The 15705-nt window shown below is 47.5% G+C and overlaps 1 protein-coding gene across 2 annotated transcripts in view; it reads left to right on the top strand.

Moving 5' to 3' along the window:
- Window positions 1-15705, top strand: part of ankrd12 (ankyrin repeat domain 12) — a 30647-nt gene that overhangs the window by 13797 nt on the left and 1145 nt on the right. Inside the window, exons 2-12 of one of the 2 annotated variants that reach the window (XM_053882675.1) lie at window positions 2833-2946; window positions 5850-6000; window positions 7401-7472; window positions 7842-7982; window positions 9818-10021; window positions 10107-10249; window positions 10470-10617; window positions 10711-14885; window positions 14956-15054; window positions 15162-15305; window positions 15376-15471. In XM_053882675.1, the coding sequence (XP_053738650.1) occupies window positions 2887-2946; window positions 5850-6000; window positions 7401-7472; window positions 7842-7982; window positions 9818-10021; window positions 10107-10249; window positions 10470-10617; window positions 10711-14885; window positions 14956-15054; window positions 15162-15305; window positions 15376-15471 (5433 nt within the window). In that variant the 5' untranslated portion in view covers window positions 2833-2886. The remainder of the gene's footprint in view (window positions 1-2832; window positions 2947-5849; window positions 6001-7400; window positions 7473-7841; window positions 7983-9817; window positions 10022-10106; window positions 10250-10469; window positions 10618-10710; window positions 14886-14955; window positions 15055-15161; window positions 15306-15375; window positions 15472-15705) is intronic. The other variant, XM_053882676.1, reaches the window with a different exon arrangement.

Raw genomic sequence — 15705 nt, 5'->3', positions numbered from 1 at the left:
CTAACTAGAAAACCAAACCCGACGGTGCAACTGTTTCTACACTTAATTAGCGTTGTTTGTGCTACTGAATTCTCAGGCTAAGTGGGCATGCTAGAGCTAGCTGTGTAAACAAACTGTGCTGCTCCTGTGAGACTGAGATCTGAGTGAGTTGTTGGTGTTGTTCACAGTTGTAGTATTTTATTAACGTTGTTCATGCTCTGAAAAGAACAAGATTAGTAACAGACAATTGATGAACCCAAGGCACTGTAAGACACTCCTTGAATGTGTCAGGTCCTGAGACACTGGGAAGTTCTGTGGCATAGCAAGCAAGTAGTAGATGAAAGGACTTCCTTATTACCTTCTGGTATCCTCAAGTCTCACTGAGGAGTCGAAGGGAATATTTAGCATTGACAAAATAGTGATTTTTCTTCTATTGTATGTATTTTTGCCAGTATGACACAAAAATCTTAACTTTTAACACTGAAAGCAGGCTCTGGTGCCTGTACAGAGTTTGGATGCAATAATGGTAGCGGATAATAAAAATCTGACCGTCTGTAATTAGTTGTAGTTACGAAGTGTTCTTATCATTACCCAGATGTGAAGAATTTAAATCAACCTAAAATGGTTTTAGCACTGTTGATATTGGTCCATCGCTATTGTTCTTCCACCCTCTCTCTTGCCCTTGACCTTTCAACCTTGAATCCATTGTTCCCTCTGTCTCCCACTGACTGAACAGTGAAACTGAAATGTGGTGGCTGTTTTGTTGCTCCAACATCCATGTGGCTCACAGACTTCACATGTCACAAAGCTGTAGACTCAGGAAACTATAGCCGTCATCAAGACGGGGTTTTGATGTGGACTAGAAACAGCCCAAGGTTAATGTCGGAGCTCACAGCAGCTTATGCAGCACTGAGCTGCTCATGAATTGCAGCGAATGCCAAACTGGCTGGTGCCCAAATACCGCTGTAATTATAGTCACACCCTCCTCGGCTCGTCTGTGGGCCACATCGGAGTCCTGTCCGCGTTTGTTTTCTGCTGTGGGCCTGCCACGACCACTTTAATACCCTGGATACAGGAGCTTCTTTACGCCAACATGCTCACTCTGCATGCTCGGTTCCCTTTCAGCCACCTGACTAGGCAAACTGAGTAATGACGCTCCCACGCTGCTCTCTTTGACATGCTGTCAACAAGCTGATATTACTCAGCAGCATGTGCAGAAGTGATCAGCGTTAATTAAGAATTGTGAAATTCGTTCTAGATACATCCCGTCTCATCCCGTTCACTATTTATCCCAGAATCAGCAGTCATATTGCAAACTTCAAGACCTGCCTATTGGGTTGAATATCAACAAGTTGCTAGTAGCATACTTTTATCTGAAGTTGTCACTGATTGATTCATAACTTTTAATATGTGACCTGCATCATCTTTCATCTCATTTTGAGAATTAAGTAAAGGTTTGTCAGTTGGCTAGTTGTGCATTAGCAGCTTAACCCTGCATATATTGATTATATGTTTTCATGGAATGAGTGTTGTCTCTCTTTTCAATGTGTTAAGTTGATGTTGTTATTTTTTATGTACCAATAAGTAACTTGTGAAATGAATTCATGTTTCTTTTCTGGCAATGCTGTTAAGCTAGACATTGGCAGTTGCTAGCGCGCAGCGTTTATTGCTAAACTGATGAGACCTGACCACACGGCCTTGTCTGCTCACATAAATCAGCACTAAGACCCAACACGTTTTGTTTATCTTCACCACATTGTAGTGAATCTGAGAGGTCGTTTGTGCTATTTGTACAAGTGCAAGCAGTCAGGTCAGAGCTGATCATCAGACCGTGCAGTGTAAGCACATAGAGTCACTCGCTTTGGGCTCACTCATACAGCGTGAGTTGCTGTTAAAAATATGGCTGTTTTTACTAAAGAGTGTTATTAACTGCACATTATCGGATGGCGGTATAAATATACTGTCATCTTGTTTTTTTTTTGGTTTGTATTTGTTTGGTGCCAACACATCAGTTATCACATCTTCTGTCTATGTCATAGAATATGCACTTGTGGAGCGTGACAATATATTTTTCCCATATTCCTCTTCCCAACTGTGACAACACCGTGGTAATTAGCTGCACACTTTGACCACACAACTGCTGTCAGTTCTCTCACAGTGGAACAGTGATTGTCTGATTGCTTTGCCTCTTATAAGTCAATTTGGCTGCTGCCTAAAAGCTTTTTGTTAATGGTGGTGTGTTTGCTTCTGCCCTAATTGCTGCCGTCACTTGCCAGGGGTCATCGTGTCACACTGTAGCCCGTCTCGCCGGGGTCAGTCTGAGCGTCACAACCAGTAAATGTCAGTGTGCTATATACCCTTAAACACACAACGCTGTGAACAGCAGGGCCGGGTGGCGTGAGCTGTAGAAGGTATTGGTGTTTCCTCTAAATGAGATTTTATGTATTTATCCTGTGTGCTTCTGTTGAATATAGTGACCTCATCCTTGAGTAAATGCTCTCATTGTTACTAGCAGCGATGACCAATTTGACCTTTTTCTGGTGGGTATTTCTCAGTCACTGCAAGGTCCCCAACTTCTGTATGTCACACCACATCAGAGGGAAACTCGAGTGTACGACACGCTGACGGGATCCGGGGGGATGTTCTTGTCTCTGAAACTTGGTTACCAAAGTTGTGATTCATCTGAGTTTATGTCACAGTTTCCTGTGAGTTGTTAAGATCAGAACTTCACTATTGATGTGAAAATTAATTCGTCAAAGTTGACATTGAGCAATTGACAAAGGGTGAGCAGGACGTTTCCGCTTGTACTGCATGTGTTTCCTTTGATCTAATCGATTGTCTTTTTGTCTCCAGGTGCATGATGAACCTGCTGCGCTGTAGCTGTCACAGCTAGTCAGGTGCCACACCATGGCCAAACCTGGGAGCGACAGAGATGGAGCCATGGTGGATAAGGCGGCGGGGAAGAAGGTGAGCAGGGACACCTGACTACTGATTCTTTTACATGTTTACTGAAGTCACCTGTCCGAGTCAGGTTATCCGAATTATGAGAATCTGGAGCTAGATTTCTTGCACTCTATCCTTGGGCTGGTGCTCATCTGTGTCTTTGTCACACTTGGGGTTTTATATTAAAAAGTGTTCAGTCAACGCTCGAATTACGCAATGTAGAACATAACCTTTAATTGTGCCCATTGATAATTTTAATAGACCTATTAAAATGTCATTGAGCCTAGCGCTTCAGGCATGTGTCGCATTTGGGATTAGGGTAGCTGAAAGTTGACGTATGTATTTGATTTTTGTAGCCAAATCTGGCGGCTGAAGAGCATGACTTGCAAGAACATTTTTTTTTTTATAGAAAGCTCTTGTAGTTGTTTAATTCCTTCCCAGGCATCATGGTCACTATAAGATTTTCCGGGACTTGCGTCCCTTTGAGTGTAGTTGCCTTTATTATATAGAGGCAAAATTATATTATTATATAGATGTAGTTTATTCCCTAGATTATGAGTCCTACCTTTGCAAAACATGATGTCATGTTACTCTTTAGCTCCTAATAAACTCACTTCCAAAGGCCTCAAATCGTTTCTCCCATCAAGAGAAAGTATATCTTGAATGCTGGTTTGTACTGCTGTTTGATTACAAAGAGGGTCACTAACGTATACATGAAAATTGATCTCATGAATTGCAGCTTTGACCAACTCTGCTTTTGCTGTTGTAAAATTGTACAAAGATAGATATGAATAATGTAATTTGGAAAAACAGCAGCATTCACCATACAGTCATGTTCCAAGGCTACATCCTGCCCACTTGCTGCCCTTGTCCCTCTTCTAAAAGCGATTCAACTTAAATTGCTCTTCATCTTGCATGCATAATAGAAAAATGCTTTTATTGTGATGGCAGCGGCCCATTTTTAAGTGCTTGTACAGTTACAGTGTAGGTCATTGTTTTGTTGGCACAGCGATGTTTGCATGACTCATGAGTTGGCTCTTAAAAATGTCAGCTTCCTTCATCACAGAGTGTTAGGTTATAGTTGGACTAGTTCGTCTCTGTGCAGGTTAGTTCTCCGACCGTTCAAAACTTGATCAGATTTTAGATTTTTATTCCATCTGAGATCAGAAACAATAGACCCACCATGTAAATGCTGTTTGCTCCAGCTTGTGTGCTGTGTATCCGTTTCAAAACGATGACTCATGCTGAGTCACGGCCATCTCCAGCGAAAATGAGACGTGCAGATGCGGTGCACGCTCACTGATCGTCAAGGAGTTTCAGCCACGTGTGCCGCTTCTGCTCCACTGCCCTCTCAGCTTAGAAACCATCGCATGTGTTTACTTTTGAGTCTGCTTCGACTTTTGTCACAAACCTTCCCATGAAAATACAGGTTAAGGCGTCCAACATCTCATAATGTTGTCATGCAGCTGTGTTTGATTTCCTGCTTAGTCGATTTAATTGTCACATCATGTGTGGCATTACTGTCATTAACCTCTGCACAGTTGGCCGCCATGTTTGTTATGCTGCAGGGGTGATGATTCAATCTCTATTTAGGAGACCACTGTTGGTTCAGCTTTTCATTATTAATCAAGTTGTTTCCAACCTGATCAATCCAAGCTTGTTTTTATTCACTTTACAGTCATGAACACTCACCACTCTTCAGTCCACCCTCACTCGGCTTTGCTTATTTCAATGTATTTAATTTTGTTTGAGCATCACTTCTGATCAGCTTACATTCTCAATTCAGGCTGCAGCGCTGCTTCACTTCTGCCTGTTTTTTCAATCACTGCACGTCTTCAAGTAAGAGGGTCAAATATTTTCTGCCGTGTTTTGAAGCACTTCACTCCGGAATTCTTGAGGTTTTTTTTTTTTTTCCAAAGCTGGCACATTTGTGCTCGACAGATCAAAGCAGCACCACACTGCAGACGCTTCCCTCCTGCCAGAAAATATATTTGACTGCACCAAAGCTCACGAGTAACCGCTGGCATTGGGAAGATTTTGCTGCAGATCAGAGAGCAAGTGCCAGGAAACTGGAGTTGGCAAACGTTGACAGCGAGATATTTCTGATGTAAAGGCACCGCTGCAGTTTACCTGACAGAGTGGGCAAGCATCTCTTTTTCCAGCTTGTTTCTCTGTAGTTTTGCTTTTTTATCCAGTTTTGCTTAATATCCCAGAGTTGTGGTGTGGTTGGCTTATAGGGTATCTTTGATGCCAATCAAAACTTAGCCTATGTTGTCTAGATAAAGTGCATTGATCATCGGAATACCAAATAATTTTGTGCAGTTACTGCTTCATATGTTATTTTAATCAGTTTAACCTGCTCTCAGGGGTAAGTGGGTGTCATTGGTGAAATTAAGCCAAGCATTTGTGTGATCTGTGTCACCCTGGATCTTTATTGCTTATAGTGTTGACCAGGTTTAACCACCCCAATAGCACACAGTGCTAGAAAGTGCTTCGAACTGTCTAAACGTCCTACTTTTGCTCTTTTCTGGTTTACCCAGTTTCAGATCCTTTAAACATCACCAACCCTGAGCATATGATGTGTCCGGCTCTCTTCTGTAGTTCAATTCTTATTCACATACTGAAGTCACTCCAAAGTGTGTCTCGAATGTCGTCACTTCAGAGGTTGGCTTTTGTGCTCAGACCTACGAGATTTTTGCAAACCTGCTCTTCAAAGGATTAACTTGAGTGTCAAATTCGGTAAAACAATCCTGGAACTTTTATTCCATTTGACTCCGTGTGGAAATCCGACCTCCCTCTTCCACTCGGCAATCTTTGTTTTCAAATGAGTCGCCTCAGTCACGACTGTAATGTTTACATGAGCAGGCACCAACCTGGCCACACCTCAGCTGTGTTTGACACCTCTCTTGTGTTTCTTCCTCATGCAGAGCAAAGACAAGTTGTCCCCTTTCACCAAGACCCCCAAGCTGGACCGGAGCGAACTGCTGGGAAAGGAAGGGAAAGTCAAGTCTTCCATGAAGCGGAAGCTCTCCTTCACCGCCAGCTCGCCCCAGACAGAGGAGCGTGATTCTGACACCGGTAAGGACTGTTTGTGCTCCTCCTTGCTCCTCCTTCAACAGACACGCTGCTGGCACCCTGCCATGACCTTACACTGCCCCCTGGTGGTGTCCCTGTCAAGTCAATAATAGTCTTGTGAGGTCGACGGGTTTCACTTGTGCTGTGGCAGCAGTGACTTGATGCCAGTAAATATGAAAAACAATATATCTTGAATTTTTTTTAAATATTCTAGTGTTTTACTCCATAAGCGACAAATGCTTCTCACCAGCAGTTATTTCTTGCAAGTGTCTTATTCGATGGATTTAAGATGGTCAAAATTCTCGGGGTGGAAAAGACTGCATTTATTTATTAGCTTAAGCCTTTTGTGAGTGCCAAATTTTTGTTCTTCCTCCACTTCTGTAGTTTACACCTTGCTCTTCCAGTTCAAGATTCTATTCCCTGCCGCCCAACAGTTGTGTTGGTCAACAGCTAATGGTGCTATTTACTTTTGTTTCTATCAAAATAGCCTTTTGGCTTTGTTTTATACTATGGAAGGAACTCAAGACGTGAAGGTCTGCATGCTGGGGACCATACCGTTTGAGCACATGGATTTTGTGCTTTTTGTTGGATGCAATTTACTTGTTCAATTTGGTTTTGAAGATTCTAAAATGTAAAATTCTAAAGCTGCTTATGTTGTGGCCTTCATTAGGGATGTGGCTAAACAGCCTGTTTTATATCAACTTCAATGCGTTGTGAAAAAAAAAAAAAAACGTGTTTATATTTGTGATTGACACGGCTGTTTTGTTTGTCCATTTGCATGATTCAGAAACTTGGGAAGTGTCTTCCGCTGCTGTAGGTGCGTAATTTGGAAGGCGATGTGCAGTTAAGGGGCCGGGTGGGACCGTTGCTGCAGCGTGCTGTATTTCAGTGAGGGCGTGATCATATTTACTGTAATTTAGCTCCCTAACCGACTCGGGCTGAAATTCTCTTGATGGCAATGGAGTGAGCACAAAGAACTCGCAGGACTGAAATCTACGGCGTTGACTTCGTCTGAAGAGGCAGTGCTGCCTGTGTTTACGTCTCCTGTGTGGTCCTGTGTCATTTTAGCTGAGCGCACTCTCCAATTTAACACTGTAGTATAACTAGAGTATAATTATGCTGCAGTGGGTGAAATAAAAGTCTCGGAGGTTTCCGAGTGCAATTGGGAGGAGGAACGGATGTGAAGACTCTGCTGCTGACCGGCTCAGATCTTCTCTCACGTCTTATTGTGCTGCCATGATTCATAATCTGTGTGTGACGTGGGAGTCTGTGTGCTTGAGTACATGTGAGATGAGCTGGGTGAGAGAGTGAGCGTTAACGCAGTGCTTTCTCACCCTTTCACCCCCCCGGCTCTCTCCTCCCTCCTCTCTCCCCTCCCCATCCTCCTCTGCTTTGCACTGTAGATGACTCAGACCCAGGCCAGTCCAGTGAGACCTGGGGAGAGAGATTAGTGCCTCCCTGCAGGATATACGCAGGTAATCGGTGCGGCCCGATCCTCGGCCTTGTGTCTTCGACGAATCACGCACTCGTACTGCCAGCCTACTGTCAATACACGCACCGACACTCACTCACCTGCACGTGTGTTTTCCTAGTGGCATCTGCCGCAGCTCACGCATGTCTCCTTAGCAGCCAATCGACTGACACGGTGGGCCCGAGGACCGCCACTTAGCCGGCTTTCAAGGAATACCGTCTTTCTCTACCCCTCTGTAGACCTCAGACTTGTCATCTGTTTTTGTGTGTGCACAGATACAAGGGAGGAGGCGACTAACATTCAAACCTTGGTCTTCAGTCCCACATCATTCTCGTTTCCTCATCATCTTTTCTTTTTTTTATTCTTCCAACAGACAGAGATGGACCAGACAAGAAGAGAGTGAAAAAGGAGTCTGGAGGGAAGAAGTCCAAGGCCTCTAACCTGTTGTTTGGGTATCCACTGTCCGAGCGCAAGCAGATGGCTCTGCTAATGCAGATGACTGCCAACAGTCCAGGTTCGTCTGCTAACACCTTAATCACATGGATGACTCACATTCAATCTTGTCGCATGGGAATATTGTGAGATGACCATCTTTAGTTTGATGAGGACTATTAACGTTGTGGAAATAGATGTGTAGCTTTGTGATGAGCTGCTTGACACACAAAATTACAAAGACACATGCACACTTTCTTTTTGTGTGACACACATACTGCTGATTTTATCCCAAAGTCACGGGGCTGTACTAAATTACAGATTTTATTTGGTTAGGAAGGAAGTGAAGATGAGGTGTGTTATGGTGATTGTGGAGAGTTGAGTGCTTTGACGTAGGTCATTAGTACCAGAAAGGGCAGCAGGATGAACAGAGCTAGAGGGAAGGATGGTGTGTGTGGCAGAGCTCAGTGAGGCCACTGTTGAAGTTCTCAAATGTTGTACTTCAATTCGGAATCCTTAAGAGAACCAAGCTGAAGGTACATTGTACTACTAATTATACACTGTGATTCTCCCGTTTAACCATAATAACTGGTGGTTGTAGTCATTTCAAATGCCTCATTAAGTCTTTAATCCTGCAACCATAACCTGGACAAACACTTTAATCTCATGAGCTACATCACAAGCTCTGGCTTGCAGAGATGTTGTGTTACATCCGTTATCCATTATTCCTCGTGGTGTCTCATTATTAAAAGCTCATTTGATCTTTCTTCCACGGAGCGTGTTTCCTGACCAGTCCAGTGTTATCCACACCCTGGATAGCACTCCACTTGGCCTGGATTTGTCTCTTACCATGCTGTTATTTGTTTATGACTGAGCTAATCTTTGATACGTGTCTCTTGCTGTGGTGGGACTGAGCTTTCATGAGCTCGTTATCTCTGCATCTGTGCAGAAAATTAAGTAATAAAGCGTGTTAGTGTGGTTGGCTGGGGTAAGTTTTGTAGCCTCACAGCTAGGAGCTGCAGCTTGGAGCCGAAACTGGGTCATTTCGCTCTATTTTATGTGCTCTAGTCATGTTCATGTGTTTCCTCTTGTCTCCTTCCGAAGTCCAGGAACAGCCAGTGTAATTAGTGTCGACATGGTGATGAGAATTGGAAGTTTCTTGAGTGTCACTCCTCCTAGTCTCTCCAGCCTCTCACCATGTAAAATCAGCATTAAACAGTGGTGCTTCAGTTTAAAAAGACTTGAGTTAGTGAGGAGCTTTGCAGTCATTCCAGTGTGTTCCTCGCCTAATAACTACCGGGTCCCGACTATAGCTGCCCAGTGCCAAACGGTAAGAAGGAATGAAAGAATTGACACGAATACATCTTATCATTGTAACACTTAAAGTTGGTGAACTTGTTAATGATGATGCCTTCTAAAGACACTTTTTAAATCTGTAAATTCATCGTTATTGTGACAGTTAGTTTTGTGAGGACCTGATGTCAATGAACAAATTAAACTTGCACACAGACTGTTGTAGCTGAAGACAAAGCTGGCCACCCAAGCTTTGTCAGTTAGCAACATAGAGTCAGTATACACACTAAACTTTCACTGCAGGGTGTGCAAGTATGTCACGTCATTCAGCTGAAACTAGTCTCCAGTAGATGCCTTTTGAGGATTTGACAGAAGCGTGATGCAAGATGATGCTGGGTTTATTTTGGAAGCTGTTGTGAATGAAGTGTTTTTCTTCACACACACTTGAATGAACACAAGTGGTGTTGAAATTCATCGCGTAGATCGTCTCCGATCGTCTCTGAAAAACAAAAGCAGAAAGTGGCAGAAGTTGTAGATTTTATCAGGATCTTTGTTATTGGTGGGATGGTGATCACTAAATTGCCATCGTCAGTTGGGGAGTTACCAAAGTTCTTCTGTGATCAGATTCCACCCCGAGCCACCCGTCACAAACTACCCCAGTGCAGAAGAGAGTTCCAAGCAGTGCCTCGTCGCGACAGAAGGATAAGGTCAACAAGAGGAATGAACGAGGGGAGACTCCCCTGCACATGGCCGCCATCCGTGGAGACGCCAAGCAAGTCAAGGAGCTGATCAGCCTCGGCGCCGACGTCAACGTCAAAGACTTTGCAGGTGGGGCACCCGAGGGTGGGACTCTAGTATCACTGCATTCTCCTTCTCTGTTGCTGAGTGTGTCTGTGGCTTCTGTGCTGACCAGGCTGGACTCCGCTCCACGAAGCCTGCAATCTGGGTTACTACGATGTGGCCAAGGTTCTGATAGCAGCAGGTGCTGAGGTGAACACTCAGGGTCTGGACGACGACACGCCGCTGCACGACGCTTCCAGCAGTGGCCATAAAGACGTAAGAAGAACATCATATTCTTCAGATTCCACATGCGGCGTCATAAAAGGAACGCTTCAGACCTGCAAGAAGAACTGCACAGTCATTTGTCTCTCACTGAGTTCAGAAAACACTTTCTTTATGTTGTTTCTGTGGTTGGTATTCAAAAAGCTGTCCACGCTCAGTCAGCAGCTTGAAAGCAAGTTCTTGTGTTCTGAAGGGAAACGCATGTCTGTTGTAGATTGTCAAGCTGCTGCTGCGGCACGGAGGCGACGCCTTCCAGGCCAATAAGCGAGGTGAGCGACCGGTGGACGTTGCTGACTCTCAAGAACTGGAGCAGCTGCTGAAGGGAGAGTTGGCCCTTTCAGACCAGGAAGACAGCTCCTCAGGTAACTTGATGGTTGACTGATGAGAATGGTCAGGTTCCTCAGCCTGTATCTTGTTTGATTGTTAGCTAACAGCTTCATGTGCCTTGTTTACAGAGTCTGAGGATCCACCGTCAGTGAATCCCTCCAGCATTGACGACAACATGGAAGACTCAGACACCGAAAAGGACTACGACGGGAAACCGTCCACAAAGTCCTCCTCTATAGTGGCGCTGGACGAGTATGAGTTCAAGGACGAAGAGGAAGAGGAGGATCTCAGCAAAGCCCTGAACGACAGACACATCCTACGGAGAGAGCTGCGGCAGCGGGAGAAGGAGGACAAGGAGCGTAACAATGTGGCGGGGAAACAAAGCAGCAAAGATTCCACTTCCAAATCAAAAAGGCAGAAACCATCTCGGGTCCAGTGCGCCTCGGACACGTCGAGCGACGAAATGGAAAGCATATCAGAGAGGAGAAACTCTCCCACCTGTTCCCAAAGTTCGGAGAGCTACAAGACCGACTCGAGGTCTAAGAAAGACTCGGAGCTGAAGGAGAAGGGAAAGGTCAAGAGGAAGAACAAGAGCCAGATGAAGAACAAGGAAAACCAAGAGGACGGGAAGGAGAATAGCAAAACATTGGTTCTTTCGATTGTATCCGAGACCACGGATAAAGGCCGTGAGGAAGATTCCTTCAAGATGTCGTTCAGTCCCAAAGACGACTCGTCCGTCCACCTTTTCCATTTGTCGTCCATCAAATCCCCCAAATTGAACCACAGTCTGACTGATAAACAAACGCCTCTTAAGCAGGAAAATACAAAAATTTCCATCAGCGACGGCCCGGATGGTGTTAAATTCAACCACTACACAGATGGAGACTTCTGCACGGAGGGATCCAGCACTAAAGGTTGCAAGCACAAGGAGAAGAGCAAGCATCAACAGAAAGACTCTCACACTGACGGGGACAGCGGCCGCTCCAGCCCGTACAAAGACGGGAACAGCATAGACAGTGTCGAAGGTGCCTTGCGGAAAACCGACCTGGACGGCAAAGTAGTCAAGAAACACAAGCTCAAACACAAGGAGAAAGACAAACACAGGCGGGAATACGAGGCTGAGCGCAGCCGCCACAAACAGAAGGAGGCCCGGAAAGACGGCCACAGGAATTTGGAGTTCGACCGAGAGTTCTGGAAAGAGAACTTTTTCAAAAGCGACGAGGCCGACGAACCTCTGCCAGTGAAGAAAGACGGTGAAGACACCAGCACGAGTCAGAGGACGGCAGATTCGACTTTCTTCAAGGATGACAAGAACACAAAGGAGAAGCACTTGAGTAGCAAAGAAAAGAGGCAGCGAGAGGAGCGAGAGCGAGACAAGCTGGTGAAAAAGGAGAGGAAGGATTCGACTTGCAAAGAGGAGAAGCCAAAGGATTCCAAGCAGAGTGAGCGTGACGAGAGAGCAGACTGCCACGGTGCAGGGCGGATTCCAGAGGAGCCACTGCAGAGCAACAGCGTGAAAGAGGAGACGGAGGAGAAACCTGTGAGTGGGATCACAGCTGATCACGAACAGCTGGAGCTCTCTGAGAAGGGCTCATGCGAGAAGACTGACAAGAGGCCGCCTGGAAAAGAGAGGGACTTTGACAAAATGGAAAGAAAGCATCCTGACAGGGAAAAGAAGGTGAAAACCGAGCACTCTGAAAGAGCTGAGTCACAGAATTCAGTGGATCGCTGGAAGGAAAAAGAGAGAGCCGGAATCCTTTCTTCCCACTCGCCAGGAGATAAAAACTACAAGGAGAGTGAAAAACTGAAATCCTTATCCACAACAAAAAAGCACGAAGACGGCAGGAAAAATAAAGATAAGTTGGACAAGCGCTCTGATAAGGAGCGGCAGGATAGAGAGTGCGGTGTTGATCACAGGGAGAAGGACCGGAGCAGCTCCGATAAGAGAGGAAAGCTTGTCGACAAGACGGCGGATCACAGCAAATCAGAGCGTTCCAGAGAAAAGGAGTGTGAGAGGAGGAAGAAGGATAGAATCAAAGATGGGAGCCTTTCGTCCAGTTCTAATCTCAAGTCACTTCTCGAAGAGAAGAAGAGCCATCAGTCCGAGAGCGCCAAAAGTTTATCCCTGAAGACAAAAGAGGAAGTGACGAGAACTCCGGAGAAGGACCGGGACCGACGGGAGCGGGACCGAGATTCCGATCGTCACAAGGAGCGACACAAAGAGCGCACCCAACAGGCCAAAACTAGCAAGTCCAAACCCAGCGACTCGGACGCAGACAAGTCCAAAATGAAATCCTTACCGGCATCAAGAGACGCCAAGCCCAAAGAGAAGAGGCTTGTGAACGACGACCTGATGCAGACCAGCTTCGAGCGCATGCTGAGCATGAAGGACCAGGAGATCGAGCAGTGGCATCGCAAACACCTGGAAAAGATCAAGCAGAAGGAGCGAGAGCGGCTCAAGCAGCGGCCGCTGGTGGACGCGGGGAAGTCCAAACTGAAAGACCGAACAAAGACAGAGGTCTGCCTGAGCAAAGAGCTGCTTCGCTCCAAAAGTTCGGAAGCCACGGAAGCCCACAGCAGGGAGAAACCCCCGAAGGACGGCGCCAGTCCCAGGACTCTCTCGCTGGATGGGAAGAGTCTGAAAGTCATGTCTGCTGTGGAGAACTGCCTAAGCAGGTCGCCGCGGCCTGAGAGCGACCGCTGCGGGTTCATGTCCAGGTCAGTGTCTCTGGTTTCTGTGGCCAGCTCAGAGGATTCCTGTCAGGCCACGCTAACTCCCAGACCTGCTGAGTATGACTCGGACCTGCACCTGGAAGCCTCAGACATGCAGTCGGCCTTCCTGCAGTCTTCCCTGGTCATCCAGGCCACAAGGTCTCCTTCACTACACGACAAGGACTGTCTTCCAGACACGCAGCCGTCCAGCCGGACATTGTTGGCCGCCAGACACGAGTCTCCGTGCCTCCGAGCCATTCTGGACGAGGACGCCAACTCGCCCACGGAGAGTCCAGTCGATGAGGGTCCCGCCAAACAGGCGAAAGAGGAGGAGCAGAAGACAAAGGAGACTCCCATGGCGAGAGAGGAGTGTGTGGCGGCTCAAATGAAGACTCCAGTTCCTGCTCCGGAGGCAGAGGGATCCTCACCTGTCTGCTCCACAGCACCAGGAGGAGCAAGAGACGACATGAGCCAGAACCTTAAACCGGCTCCGTCCACGTCGTGCAGCTCTCAACCAGAGCAGAACCTCGCCGCTTCAGAACCGCTGAGTGCGGAAGGTTCCAACAACATCCCGTCAGCAGCTTCTCTTCCAACCGACTCACCGGAAGTCATGAGCACAAAACCCCTCCAGCCCTCAGAGCCTACACTGCCCTCTTCACTTGTAGATAGCTTGCAGCAAGCTGAGCCCAGTACAGCGCCACCTGCTGACTCAATGGGAGAACTGCAGAATGTTGATGTGGAACCAAGAGGCAGTGATCCTTCTGAGGTCCTGAGGACAGAAGAGACCTCCCCTGGCACCACAAAGCTCCTCAGTTCTGCATCGGGCGAGTCATTACCAAGTGGAGTCAAGTCCAACTCCGAGTCCCGGGGTGCAGCAGAGGACATGGAGGTCAATACTGCAGGCCCCTGCTCTCAGATGGAGAAGGACCCTGAAGATGTGGAGATGACTGCACAGAACACTGAGAGCTCTGCTGCTGCAGGTCCTGTTGCAGCGAAAGTGTCTCAGGAAGAAGAAGCCCTGGGAACAGCCGCGGCTGAGCCCCCGTCTGAGCCCATGGAGGTGACACCTGCTGAGGAAAAGGCTGAGTCAACCCCATGTGAAGAACAGAGTCTGCCATCAGTTCAGCAGCTGGCTCAAACCGACTCCAGCAGCAGCAGCAGCAGCAATACGACTTCAGGCAGCTCCTCACCTCAGTCTGCCGACCAGGAATCGGATTCTTCTGGAGCTAAAGTCAAGATCCGCTCAGCCGAGGAGGAGGCCGACGTGCACGTGCCTCACCCACGCAAGAGGAAGATGCTGAAGGTGTCGGCGCACCAGCTGACCGCCACCATCCAGCAGGAGAAGGAGCGCGGCCACCAGTCGCTCGCTGCCATCGTGGACTCTGTGAAGCTGGAGGAGATCGAGCCGTACCAGACTGAGCGAGCCAACCCGTACTACGAGTTCCTGCACATCCGGAAGAAGATCGAGGAGAAGCGCAAAGTCCTGTGTAGCGTGGCGCCGCAGCCGCCGCAGTACTACGACGAGTACGTAACCTTCAACGGATCCTACCTGCTGGACGGCAACCCGCTGAGCAAACTCTGCATCCCCACGGTGAGTCTGGCTTTGGTGGCCTGGCCCGCAGCGTCGGGGTGGGGATCTGACGGCTTTGTGTTTGGAACAGATCACGCCGCCGCCGTCGCTTCCGGAGCAGCTCAAAGAAATGTTCAAGCAGCAGGAGGTGGTCCGCATGAAGCTGCGACTGCAGCACAGCATAGAGAGGGTACGTTTCCCTGCTCATGGTGCGCACCGCGCTGCCCAGGGTCCACTTGGTTTTTACAGGTTCTCACTGCTGTTTTCACCTCACGCCCGTCTCTGTCGTCCTCGCAGGAAAAGCTGATTGTTTCGAACGAGCAGGAGGTTCTGCGAGTCCACTACCGGGCCGCCAGAACCCTGGCCAATCAGGCGCTGCCTTTCAGCGCCTGCACCGTTTTACTGGACGCTGAAGTGTACAACATGCCCCAAGAGGTGCAGGTGAGCCGGCCAACGCACCGGGCGCAACCGCGTTTGCTAGGGCGAGACGTCAATATTCTCGTGTTCACAGAGCGACGACGGCAAGACGTCCGTGAGAGACCGCTTCAACGCCCGGCAGTTCATGTCCTGGTTACAAGACGTCGACGCCAAGTTCGACAAACTCAAGGTAGGTTTCCGCTGGAGGACTTTGTTTCACACGAAGATGTTTGCTGCCACCTAGTGTCCGGAGGTTGTAAACGTGTGGAGAGTGTGCCAGTTTAAATGAACCCACAAACCTCTCAGTTTTCAGAGCGTCTCCCAAAACGGTCCTTACTGATTCCCAGTTAAAGATCTGAGAAGTGCTGCTACTCTTGTCCTGACGTTTTCAGTCATCTGTGTTAATCTGTAGCTCAGAAAATGG

The sequence above is a fragment of the Synchiropus splendidus genome, chromosome 13, assembly GCF_027744825.2.
Source record: "Synchiropus splendidus isolate RoL2022-P1 chromosome 13, RoL_Sspl_1.0, whole genome shotgun sequence".
NCBI classification, from domain to species: Eukaryota; Metazoa; Chordata; class Actinopteri; order Syngnathiformes; family Callionymidae; genus Synchiropus; species Synchiropus splendidus.
Note: the sequence above shows the minus strand (reverse complement) of the source record. Positions and strands in the feature narration are given on the sequence as shown.